This window comes from Delphinapterus leucas, chromosome 8, assembly GCF_059928025.1.
Source record: "Delphinapterus leucas isolate spDelLeu-1000000601 "Yukka" chromosome 8, BTC_Dleu_Yukka2, whole genome shotgun sequence".
Lineage (NCBI taxonomy): Eukaryota > Metazoa > Chordata > Mammalia > Artiodactyla > Monodontidae > Delphinapterus > Delphinapterus leucas.
Window position 1 is genome coordinate 13199084 of NC_143136.1, and position 12810 is coordinate 13211893.

The 12810-nt window shown below is 39.4% G+C and overlaps 1 protein-coding gene across 1 annotated transcript in view; it reads right to left on the reverse strand.

Moving 5' to 3' along the window:
* Positions 1–12810, reverse strand: part of NYAP2 (neuronal tyrosine-phosphorylated phosphoinositide-3-kinase adaptor 2) — a 109094-nt gene that overhangs the window by 59312 nt on the left and 36972 nt on the right. The window contains exon 2 of the mRNA XM_022567829.2: positions 5515–6609. Within this exon, the coding sequence (XP_022423537.2) occupies positions 5515–6609 (1095 nt within the window). The remainder of the gene's footprint in view (positions 1–5514; positions 6610–12810) is intronic.

Below are 12810 nucleotides of genomic sequence, written 5' to 3' on the forward strand. Positions count from 1 at the left end.
GTCATGGTTTTATTTAAGAAATTTAGCAGAACCTATAGGCCTTGGTCTTGCCTTGGTCTCTTCAGTTATTCTGGGTGTAGCTCAAGTCCTAAATGCCTTTGAAGGATCTGTGTGTTCCAGAGGTTCAGTATCCTGCCTCCCCCCAACTCTGGCCAGGTGGCTTCTAGTCACCACACACCCAGAAGTTCTGCTCAAATTCAATATGCTTGGAGGTGGGCAGTCACAGGCTGAAGGCTCACCCATTCCCCACAGCAAATGAAAGATCCAGACTCCTGGGTTCTCTTCCCTGCCCATCCCCATTGCTTTTCTGTCCTACCCACTCCTTGTCAGTTTCTGCTTTCATAGGAATAAAAAGGAGAGAAAATAAAGTCCTTAGCTAGTGCGTTTGCTAGATTTTACTGAAAAAACTTATTTTCAATAGGCTAAACAAAAAGTGTAAGTTCTCCTAAAATAAAGTAACATTCGTTCCATGTTTCCCAGGACAGCTTAGTTCTTGGGAAGTGAATATCCCTGACCATCTCAGACATGAATCCAAGAACTTCATCCAACTTAGTAAATGGATTCAAGTGGCATTTGGAAGTCAAGGTCACAAAGTCCCTACCCTGAAGTCACACACTTTAGATAGATGAGAGGCTCCGCAGACAAGTTTCTTGGTCCACAACTGATTAATGGTGTGATAATACAATACAATAAGGAAAAGCATGAAAGGAGAATAGGAAAGAAGGGGAGGGTGCATCAACAGAGCTACCTGGAAGAAAGAGACGAGGCAGGAAAACCATGAGAAACAGACAGAAGAATTTAAGTGAACTTAAATGGTAGATCTGTAGAGGGTTAGTCAGCTATACAACCTCAAATAGCCCTCCTGAGGACACCCCAGTATCACAGTTAATCTATCAATGCTGCACTGCTACTAAAGATGACAGGACAATCATAGCCACCCCTGTGTGAGGCCTCCCCTATTCAGGTCACCGTGATGGACGCCTCATGTGCATTAGCACATAGTACACACACAGTGATGATCACAACGGTGACCCTGAATCATAAAGACGGCTAAGTGATGTTAGCATACCCTTCCTTTTTCCTAAAAGTGGGATACTATAAACATACAGAAATGAGTTTTAAGAGATTTCCTTCCAAAATCATCGTTTTTTCAATTTAAAATTATTTTTTAATTAAATTGGTAAGAGTAAGTTGGCTCAGTTGCTTCACCAGCAATGCCTAATATTTTAGGCATCGCTGGACCTCAAGTTACATGAAAACTGAGACAGGTATGTGTGTGAGAGCATGGAGGGCATGGGGTAATTTTTTGGTTTTATTTTGTTTGTTTGATGGTTGTTTTGGGTTGTTGTCTTTGTGTTTGGTTTTTTTTGCTGCTGTTGTTTCTTAAGCAAGTGAATGGAAAGGCAAAGTTTACAACTGATTCCCAACTGTGTTTCATCAGTCCTATAGGACACATTTATATCTATAATTGTAAAAATGTAACATAACATCTCAAAGTCTTAAATAGGAGTCTTTTTAAAGGGCTGAAAGATTTAACAGCAGAAAATTGTGTATCTCCATTAATGTGGAATATTATTGAGTATGATGAAGGTCTTTGGCAATGCCAACCCATAATTTATATATATATATATATATATATATATATATATATATATGGCAATACCAGATAAGTGAGCTTGCATCTTTTTTTCCCTTTGATCCTTCTTTGGCCCTACTGTGTTTTGGTGCTTCTTCTCTGGTTCTCTGTGTACCTTTGTATGTGCTTCATATGTTGGCACCTATATTTGTTTATATGTCCATTTGACCTTATGTGTGCATTGTGTGTGTGTGTGTATTTTTCTTGGTGCCTCAGTTTTTTAATTAGTCTTTTCTCTTTGATGTTTCATGTTTCTTTCTTTTTTTAATTTTCTCTTTACCATTTTCCACTTTTAACTTTTCTATCACATTCTCTCTCTCAAGTATATTATAACATTTAATTATATCCTTCATTATGCCTTGTACATTTTCATAGAAACATACATTCATGCATTTATATTAAATAGAGGCTAAAGTTTATTTTTAAAATATTTCTTATCTGATGGGATGAAAGAGTTTTTTCTCACTTGATTCTGGCTAATAATTTCTATGATCCATGGCTCTTGATTTATTAAAATAAAATAATTTCATGGCCCATCATGAAATCTTTAGGTATTCTAAAGATTCCAATCAAAGGATATATAAAATAAAAATGTGTAAAAGGAAGATAAAAATTATAGGTAGAAAATTATCATTTGAGTCTCCAATTCACCACAAAACATATTTGTACTTCACCTACTTCTCATATAGACACAGAAATTTACAGCAATAAAATACAAGTTGATCACTTCTTACATGCCTTATGTCCTCTATCTCTCTGCACAAATTAAAAAAATATTAATAATAACCAATTCAAATAAATTTATTATCATTAGTATACTCATATACAGTTAAACAACATAATAATGTCACATCAACTAGGAAAAACCTGCTTCCTAGAACAATTAATATGGAGGCTGTATTTAGAAAATGGTGAAGCAAAATGAAATTGATTCATGGTCTACCACTATTGTCTTATTTTATCTCTTTCCTATTTTGCAATCCCCATCAATAATTATAAGCCTTTAAGATGTGAAATTATTAAATTAGGTGTATCTTTTATAGGTTATTAAAAATAAAAGTTGAAGGGATAAATTTTATTTGACATAGGTTTTTCAATTAAAGTGGAAATATTATATTTGCTTTGAATTGAATACCAGAAAACTCGAAAAATTGACATTTCCAGTAAACCTAGAGGGGTATGGAGCACAGAAATACCAGTCTTACTTTTATCTCTGAAATGTAAAAAAAAATGCCAAATGTGACTCAGGGGTCATGAATGTTATACTACTTCCTATCACTTATCTTGTCCCTTTGTTATCAGCAGGTATCTACGAATCCTATCTGTCAAGAGTGACGGGGATAGTTGTATCACCGAGTGTACTGCAGCAGTAATTGTAGGTTAACTTTCAATTATCAACAATTTTGGATCTACATTTTGGATTACAGGAAGATTCCGAGAGCCCCTATGATTTTGTCAACATCAGATAGTGTTTTTCTATTTTCTTCCAGAGTCAAAAGTAAATGGCATTGGATTATTCATTAGAAACACTATGTGCATTTTTCCTCCCTTCCATTTGTGTAAAGTAAAATATTGGAATTCATATAACCCAGGGCATGACCTTCCTCTGAAGGGTTGATACACAGTTAATAGCCCATGGGAAGGAATTTAATCCTTGGATCCCTAAAAAGCTATAAAGAGCCTAGGTCACTTCTCCACGTACAAGCTTGGTTTTAGAAGCACACAAAGCTCATTTTGGAGTCGAATGGAGAAGTCTGTGACATATAGCACATAGAGTGATTCTAACAGATGGATTTTTCTTGAAATAACTTCATTAGTTAATCACTTTTTTTTACATATACTTTTTCTAGCTAACTGGTATAGCTGCCAGCTGGAGCTGCTAAGAATCCTCCAAAGAAACTGGTAGGTAGGGAGAATATTGGCTAATTTCACCAATTCTTGGATGAAACTTCTACTAATTTCATACTAACCATCACGTATTTTGAGAGTAAAATCTTTTCCTTTATTTTTTTTTCAACTTTTTCCAAAAACTTACTTATCTGTGTTTAAACCAAATCAATCATATGGAAAAAACTTTCAATTTTAATAAATTGTCTAGATCCGAGTTTCCCATACTTGACACTATTGACATTGTGGATGAGATAATCCTTTTTTTTTTCTGTTCTTTGCTTTTGTTTATTTTAATTTTTGTAGCAGGTTGCCCTGTGCATTGTAGGCTGTTGAGGAGCATCCCTGGTCTCTACCCACTTGATGTCAGTAGCATCCCCAGTTGTGACAACCAAAGATGTCTCCAGACATTGCTGAATGTCCCTGGGGGCAAAATCACCCCAGCTGAGAACCACCACTCTAGAAATAGGAGGTTCCTAGTTTTAATTCAATTTTTAAAATAATTTTAAAAATATTTTAGTGTATTCATGTATGTATTTAACTCGAGGTATGTCTAAAATATGAGAAGTTTTTGCCTTTCAGTCAGGTAAATGAAATGTTTTTATTGGGGAGGGAGGGAGTAGAATTATTTAAGTGGTTAATGCTTTCATAAATCTCTCTGGTTAAAGAGAAAAAAAGACAAGATAAATGGCTTTCAACTACCAATGAATATTAATTATCTAAGGAGTGTCATCGTCATCTTCATCAGACATGTTGAAGAGTTCTTTTCCTTTAAAGAAGGTCCTCAATGTAACTGTATGAGTAGAATAATAAAATCCTGTGGTGGGATCATTTGAGATGTAAGTGATTAATTTTCAGCTTAGATGCCCTAAGGCATTTTTAAATAAAGGAAAGCAGTGTAATTTAATGAAATGAACATTGAGAAAACTGGGATCTGTTTTGACTTTACGATATCATTAGGCAGTGATTTGGGGCTCACAAAAGGATTAGCCATTCAGATAGAGACATTCCCTGGCCTTTGAAATTCAGGGGTAAATGTAATGTTCCCCTCCTACTTATGACTTAGTGATCTTTCTGTAATTTATATATTGATGGATATAGGAAGAGTACCATGGGAATAAGATGCTAATTACCAAGGGTTTTAAAAGGGAAATAGTGAGCCTATTCTAGTTTAGCAGGAAAGTAAGAATGTAACAACATGAAGTGTGTGGAAAGAATCATTCATTGTTTTTTAAAAAAGTAATGATTCTATTCGAATTGCTTTCTTTGCAGCAAAGGCTTTCTAATACAGATTTGCTCAAGCAGGCTCTTAATACAAGATAATTTTAACACTTAACCAATTCCATGTTTGAATGTATAATTTCCCCCCCAAATCGAGACATGTACCTAAAAATTTTATAGTGATCTGTTTCCTTTGTTAGATTTCCCAGAGCCCCTGAAGAATTTAGATCTTACACTTTATTTTAAATTTAAAACTGATTCTTTTTAATATGTTATATTGTGCAGACCATCACTTTTAGTCCTCTCAGAATGCATTATCTCCTATTTTTTTTCTTTTTGGTTTCTTAAAAGTATGACACAAATTTATTACTTTACAATTCTAGAAGGCAGAAGTCTGAAATGGGTTTCACTTGCCTAAAATGAAGCCTGTAGGCCGGGCTGCCATTCCTTCTGAAGGCTCTAGGGGAGCATCTGTTCCCTTGACTATTCAATCTTCTAGAGGTTTCCTGATTTCTTGGCTCATGGCCCCCTCCTCCATCTTCAAAACCCAGAGGGGCAGCATCTTCATCTCTCTGACTCAGACCGCCCTGCCTCTGTCTTTCACTTTTAAGGACCCATGAGAACGCACTGTTTCCTTGGATATGGCAAAAGCAAAATCACACATCTTGAGATTTCAACTCAAAGGACCAAATATCACTACTACGTGCCTTATCTGTACATCATGGGGTTCACTGCCCTCAAGTCACAAACGAAAGCGTCTGTGCACTTACTTTCTGCAGGTTCTTTAGGGCGGCGGCCACTGGACGACTTCCTCAGCAGGCTGCGTCCCGAGGTAAAGAGGCTGGTTAGTTCCTCCAAAGGACTCGTGGGTGTTCTGGACCGGGAACCGCTTGGAGCCGACCCGTAGGTATTGACCGAGGCATTGACCATCTTGCTCCCATCTTGCGACACCGGTCTGGGGGTCAAATGAGGCACTGATGGAGAGCTCCTGGAGAGGCTGCCTGAATGCACGGCGTCGTAGGGCGGGGGCCTTTTGAGGCTGAGCGGGGTCAGGGACCTGCCCATGCTGACGGGTGACGGAGAGGCAGAGTGACTTTTGGGGTAGCCGTGGGGAGACTGCGTTCGGTATAGAGTGGAAGGCGGGGGAGGGGACGAGGAGAGAACCGAGGCAGCAGGAACGGGTCCCAGGGCTCCGGCCTGGTCTTTCTCCAGTTTAGGGTGGCCGGAGGCCTGGGACGGCAAGGAGGATGGTGACGCCCCGGCCTGCTGTTTCATGTAAGACACGTTTTCCAACACAGGAAGCTTTGTGACCTCCAGGGGTGTGAGCGGAGACTCATCGGAGTTGGGGGAGCACTGCACAGGGGCCGGGGGGAACACCAGCAGCGGGGGTCTATGAGAAAGCAGGTTGGGAAAGGGCGGAGGGATGTCACAGAGCAAACCCTTCGGGGTACATGGCACTGAGGACTTGGCCGAGTCCAAGTCAGGCACCGTGGGAGTAGCACACTGCGAAGAACAACTGTGATGGTCAAGGTCACACTTTGAATCTTGGCCTAAGTCGTCAAAAATGGGGTATTTCATTTCTTCGTAGACGGCCTCACTCTGGTCGTCGTCGTCTTTCCGGAAGTCTCTGAGAATGTTCCCCACCATCTCAATGTACACGGGTTCCTCCTCCTCGGGGCCCCCTGAGGGGCTGCTGACCTGGGAGAGGGAGGGGTCCCGAGGGAGTGAGGTCCTCCGGGGCACGTGCTTCTTGACATACGTTTCGTCAAAAGATGTGCTGAGCTGAGTGTTTGGATTCCGTTTTGGTTTTGGAGGAGGAATCTTCTTTGAATATTCATCACTGTGGGGTCTTGGCTTGGCTGACACTAAAAGAAGAAGGAGAAAAAAGAAAACGTAAAACAGATGAGTACCACAGGAAAGCTTTCAAATATGACTTTCAGGTGGATTTACTGCTCTAAACATTTGAGGGGACGGGTAATGCTGCGTTTCAAGCTGGAGACGTAGACTACAAATCCAACAAAAGTCAAACATTTCCATATTTAGAAAAATATGATGCAAGAACAGTAGTAATATGTATCTTCAAACTAATATAAATAATCCAACACGGATAAATGCATTAAGACCAGGACTTACTCATCCCTCTGTCTTAGAATTCCTAAATAGAAACTTCAGATGACACAATTGGATAAAAACAATCACACATTTCATAAAAATCAACTTCTAAGAATTCAGCAACAAAGAAACTTAGGGGAAAAAATCTAGAGTTTCTATTAGTACAAATGGTTACAAAAATACCATGGGGACTGAGCCCTTTAAATGATGTGGCTATTACACATGATCACATCTTGCTTTTATTTGGGGTAAAAATGTTCCAGTCTGCTAGACTTAATCTCTGTCTTGGTTCAGATAAATAACTTTTATACAGATGGGTCTGATTCTTCAGGGGAAATTGATGTGAACATTTTATGAGGCTAGACAAGTTAATCTCCAAATCTCCAGGTATTGTTGATTATGGTGTATTTGTTTTAGTTCATAAGATCTCTTATGATATCCCAAATGCTGTCTTGGAATGAATTTATTGCCCTGACACATCAGAACCCCCTGGAGAGTTTTACAAGAGAATAATCCAGAGAATGATGTGTAAGCTTCAAGAATAACTTCTGAAAACTCACAACAGATATGCATACAAGTACACCCCACAGCCCCCCTTGTAATGGAACGTAAACTTCTGACTCCATCTAGTAGGTTGGAACAGGCTGGCAACGTGTCTGTGACTGCAATCAATTGTTTAGCAGGCAGGGAAAGTACTGGAGTCCTGATATTATCTCATTGTGCTGAGATATGATTACAATGATTAGCATTTTTACGCAACGTGGCAGAATGTAGTTGCTTGTGGTAAGTGGTAGCATATAATGTAAGTTGACGGTATGGCTTATAGGTGTACACCTATGAGAAAAGAACAGGCTTCTCTATAATTTGCAGCTTGAAGGGAGGGGACGTCTCAAGGCGCAAACCAGGAAACACCCCAAATTTTCTGGGTTTTTTTTTTTCAACTAGCAAAACTTATGACATAGGAGCTTTTCTAAAACTTACTATTGGAGAAGCAAGTGCTTAAAGATTAGTTAGGTGGCTGCTTTATGCATCAATCATGCCTTCAGAGAAAGAGAACCCATCAAATATTCTAGCAGTGGCTATATCTTTTGCTTCTCTAGGTCATTCCTGCTTTCAAATATTCTACTCCATTGTACCCATGGTGATGGTTTCACTCACTACAATCAAGCAGCTTGTTGAAGGGAAGTTTCTTAATGTATGTCGACTTTTCCTTAACTTACAATAGGAAAAAACTAGATGCCATTTTACAGGGGGACGATACAGCAGTAGAGCCTTTTAGTGTCAAAAGGGAAAAGCCTAGGGACATAATGGAATGAAAACTATCCAGATAATTCTTTAGGCGGGACCCAAAGTGACCAATAGCTCTTCTCTGTATCTCCTACCGGTCATACATTTTTATTGGCTTTGAAATCTACCATGTATGTTAATTTTCATATGATTCGAATAGATCGTCAGACTACATACAAAAATTGGAGCCCAAATAAAGTAAACCCATAAATTAATGAGTGAGATTGACTTAGAACTGGAGGGACTTTGAAAGAGCCAGGACCTAGAACAAAAGTCCATCCAGATTATTCTTCTGAAGCTTGTTTCCTGCCATGCTCCACCTCAGTGTGTCATCCTAGGCTAAGTAACTCACACTCTAGGAATATGTGCCACTGACTATTGAGTTCTAGGAGCTGGATGGTGTGGGAAGTAGCAAGGTGTTCTGTAAATGGAGAGTTAACCAAAAGTTAGGAACGAATGTGTGTCCATGAGATGGATAACTTCATTATATGCTTAAAATTATACTTAGAATAAGATTTTCATTTTTCTCTGGTTCCTAAATTATAATTCACTGCCGTTTTCTTTGACCCTTCCCTAAACATGACTTGGGTTGTTGTACGGACAGAAATAACAGGACAGGCAGAGCCCAAGCCTAGGTAGAAACACTGCATTGAAGGAAGACCATAACCCAGGATTCCCAGGAAGTTAGAGATCAGTGGTAGAGCTGACAGTAACATGATATTCAGGGAAGCAGCAGCCTCTTCCCTGGAACCAACATCCCTCTTCCCACATAGAATAGAAGGTGGCCTTTGGAATAGGCAAGACCAATGTTTGGGTTGCGCTCAGAATATGCAACTTTGTTTGCCAAAAGATCAGAAAAAAATGAAATAAAGACCCACCGTATCTATGAAATGTGGAAGAAAGAAAAAGGTTCTATTCTAGAGCACAACATAGTTAGAATTAAGGTAACTATTCATTATGAAGAAATTGTGATAATTTATTTGAACTGTTAGGACAACTTCAGTACCAAACCAAGTACAGGTATTATCTGACGAGTGGGATTAAGTATAATATGTGACTCTTATGATGACTCTGAGGTAATCGAAATTGACAGTTGCTATGGACTGAACTGTGTCCCCTCCACAAATTCATATGTTGAAGTCCTAACCCCCAATGTGATGTTATTTGGAGGTAGATCCTTTGAGAGATAATTGGGTCATGAGGTCATGAGGGCTGGGTCCTCATGATGGATGAGATTAGTGCCCTTATAAGAGGAGTCACTGGGGTATCTTCGTTGTCTTATTCTCTCCACCATGTGAGGACATAGTGAGAAGGTTGCCATCTGCAAGGCAGTAAGAGAATTCTCCCCAGAAACTGACTATGTTGGCACCTTGATCTTGGACTTCTGGCCTCAAGAACTATGAGAAAATATATGTCTGTTGTTTAAGCCACCCAGTCTGTGGAATTTTGTTATGTCAGCTTGAGATGACATAGACAAGAGAATACTGATTGAGCCCTATGTAAAGACCCTATAAAGCTAACTCCTGAGCACCCACTTTTTCATCCTCTGGCACTGTAATACTTTAATAAGCTTTGCTACTTGAAGAATTAATTTAACTCTTTCCCAGTCTTTTCAATGTAACCAGCACCTTCCCTTGCCCGGTACCTCCTCACCCCTGAAGCCACATCACAGAAAGCATATTACAGCTGAATACAGAGATGCTGATCCCAGGTACACCCAGGAGCATCCTTCCACCACACTGCCTGTCATTCTGATTCTTCTTAATCTGATGCTCCAACTTCTGATTCGTGCCAAGGCACATGCCATATTATTTAATTAGACCCATTTTCTAGATGCTCTTTGTCTTCTGTAGTTGTTTGCTTTGGCATATAGACTCCCTGCTCCACTAGGTTTTGTATGTTCTGCTGCCCACCATCAGAAGCAGTTCTCCAGCCAACCTTGCCCAGCAAATCCTTCATTATCTGGGCAAGCTTCTTCCCTCTCCCCTTCCCTGTGTGGTGAAAAGAGCCTAACGCAGGCAGATTCATATAATTCAAACACATTTTGTTTCCTGCTCCCCTTCCTTTGTATGAATACAAATTTAAAATGAGAGAACTGAGGATTATTTAGTGAGTAAAGCAATAAGTAAATTACAGCCAATCGGGATGAATAAACAGATTCATTCCTTCAGTATTGGGAGACTTTTCTTCCAGGCAATATCTGGTTCCCATTCCACATCCTCCTTGCAATCTCATGGCTCTCTCTGAAAAGTCAGAGGAGGGAATAATTTCATCTCTAATGAAATGATTTTTCTCTGCATTTGCGACATCATCTGGTTTCACCTTATTCCATGTATTGAGTAAATATGAAATTTTGTTTCAACTGTCATATCTGCTTTGTTTGTTTTTTGTTTACCCAAATGAGAAAAAGTCTGAAATTTTTAGCAACTTTGCCTCATGATTTATTCTAGTTTAACATCACCCTGGGGAATTAAAAATTAAGGGAAAACTCATGTTTCAAAAGTTATTTCTTTACAAGGTGCTTAAAAATAGTCTTGATCTACATACATAGGTGCTGAACTACTGCTAATAAAAGACAATAAAAATTGCATTGCAAATTTCAACACTTAACCAAATTCAACCACAATAAAAAGGTGATTTTTATTGCTCTTAAATGAATTTTAAATCATTACTAATAAGTCCAAAGATAGAAGCAATAATCCCTGTTCAGCTCCAGAACACAAATTTCATGCTTAAAATAGTATAATGACAGTAGCATTGAATAAGCAGAAAGTGACATTTTTGAAACGAAATATCTGAGCACAAAGGTAATGCATGGCTTTCAGTCATGCCCAGATGATCTGCCTTTCAGAGTTAATTTTGGAAATCTGCCATGTCGCTTGTCAAGCTATCCTTCTGAAATAATATTTTCCTTATTAAAAAAAAAAAGTGTACTATAAAACCAGGCTTTGGTGTCTGTGAATATTCTTGACCCAAGAAGTGAAAAAAGAGACAACATCACAGGTGGGTATTTCCCCTGATGGAAAGTCTCTTTGGTCACAGACTCCCAGAATTTGAAGGACTCTTAGAGATTATCCAACCCAAACTCCATATATCACTGATGAAGAAATATAAATGCCTTATCAACTACTTTAAAAAAACCTCATAATGTCAATTCAATCTTTTATAACATTTAAAACAAAGGAAAGAAATAAGGGGGGAAAGCTCTGTAATTCATTATTTTGTATATGGCATAAAGTATCATTTTAAAAGGTCTTCTCACCCATGCTTATAGTGGTATTATCGCATGGCCTGGTTATAGAGGTATACTTAAAGAGCTCTGGTTATAGAGATATATTTAAATATGTAATTCAAACTGGGAAATAAGAGTCCAGTGAACAGGAGTAACGGCCACACTCTGTGATACTGAACTGGCTGATTCTAGAAAGTGAGAGGCACATTTCCCACTTTCAGCAGAATCGTGCTCACAATAACTCTCTTTTCACAACTCACAATTCCAGAGGTTTGAGCAATATTTTTATTTTCAGTCACAAGCCCCATAATGCCATCCACAAAATTGTTCTTTTCTTATTTTATTTTAGTTTTTAAATTAAGGTGTCTGTAAAGGGATAGGAGTTACAGATACCCTTGGTCTGCTTACAGTGGGACCAAGAAAGTGTGATAATGTGCAAAGAGGGTCAGATTTGGAATTGTAGTGTCTGTGCTGTAATACCATCCTGGATCTGCTAGCAATGAAAACACAGAATTCAGATCAAAGTGTGGATGGAAACAGTGTAAGACATGGGACTGGATCAACACTATGGTCTTAAAGTTGAGTGGGAATGAAAAAGCCTTAGCTTAAATTAGATACAGGGCATTTCTTATGAACAAGAAAAGATGACTCAAAGGACAGGTTTAAGCACTCAGAGAGCAAAACTAAGAACCACAGAGAACCAAAACTGGGGGAAGCTGGGCCCTAATCAATAAATTCTGCTCCCGAATAGGGAGAACTGGGCACATGTGCACAACTGGATTTCCGAATTGGTATAAACCAGTGACTTCTATGGGACTCCCCTCTCTCAAGCTCCTACTTTTTTTTTTTTTGCGGTACTCGGGCCTCTCACTGTTGTGGCCTCTTCCGTTGCGGAGCACAGGCTCCGGATGCGCAGGCTCAGCGGCCATGGCTCACGGGCCCAGCCACTCCGTGGCATGTGGGATCTTCCCGAACTGGGGCACGAACCCGTGTCCCCTGCATCGGCAGGCGGACTCTCAACCACTGCGCCACCAGGGAAGCCCGCTCCTACTTTTTTGAACAAGACTGTACCCTGCAGTTTTCCTGCTCCTGACCTGCCAGTCTATGTCAGGTTTTGTAGGGCAGATAAATTGTACTTTTAGTTCAAAGACCTTTGCATATGAGGAATTTCACTCAACATGCCACATGGGCATGATTTAGATGATGAAATCCTGGATTTCAAGCTGATGGTGTAATGCAACGAAACTTTTGGGCAATATTTGCCTACTGGAAATATTGGGACTTGAAGGCAAGTTGTGATAGACAGTCTTCCAAGGGAGCCACCCTTAATTCCGTCCTTCCTTCCTTGTGTGTTTTCCACCTTTCCATAGGTGGTCTATGTCCCTTTCCTCAAATCAGGGCAGGCCTTGTGACTTACCTTGACCAACAGAATGTG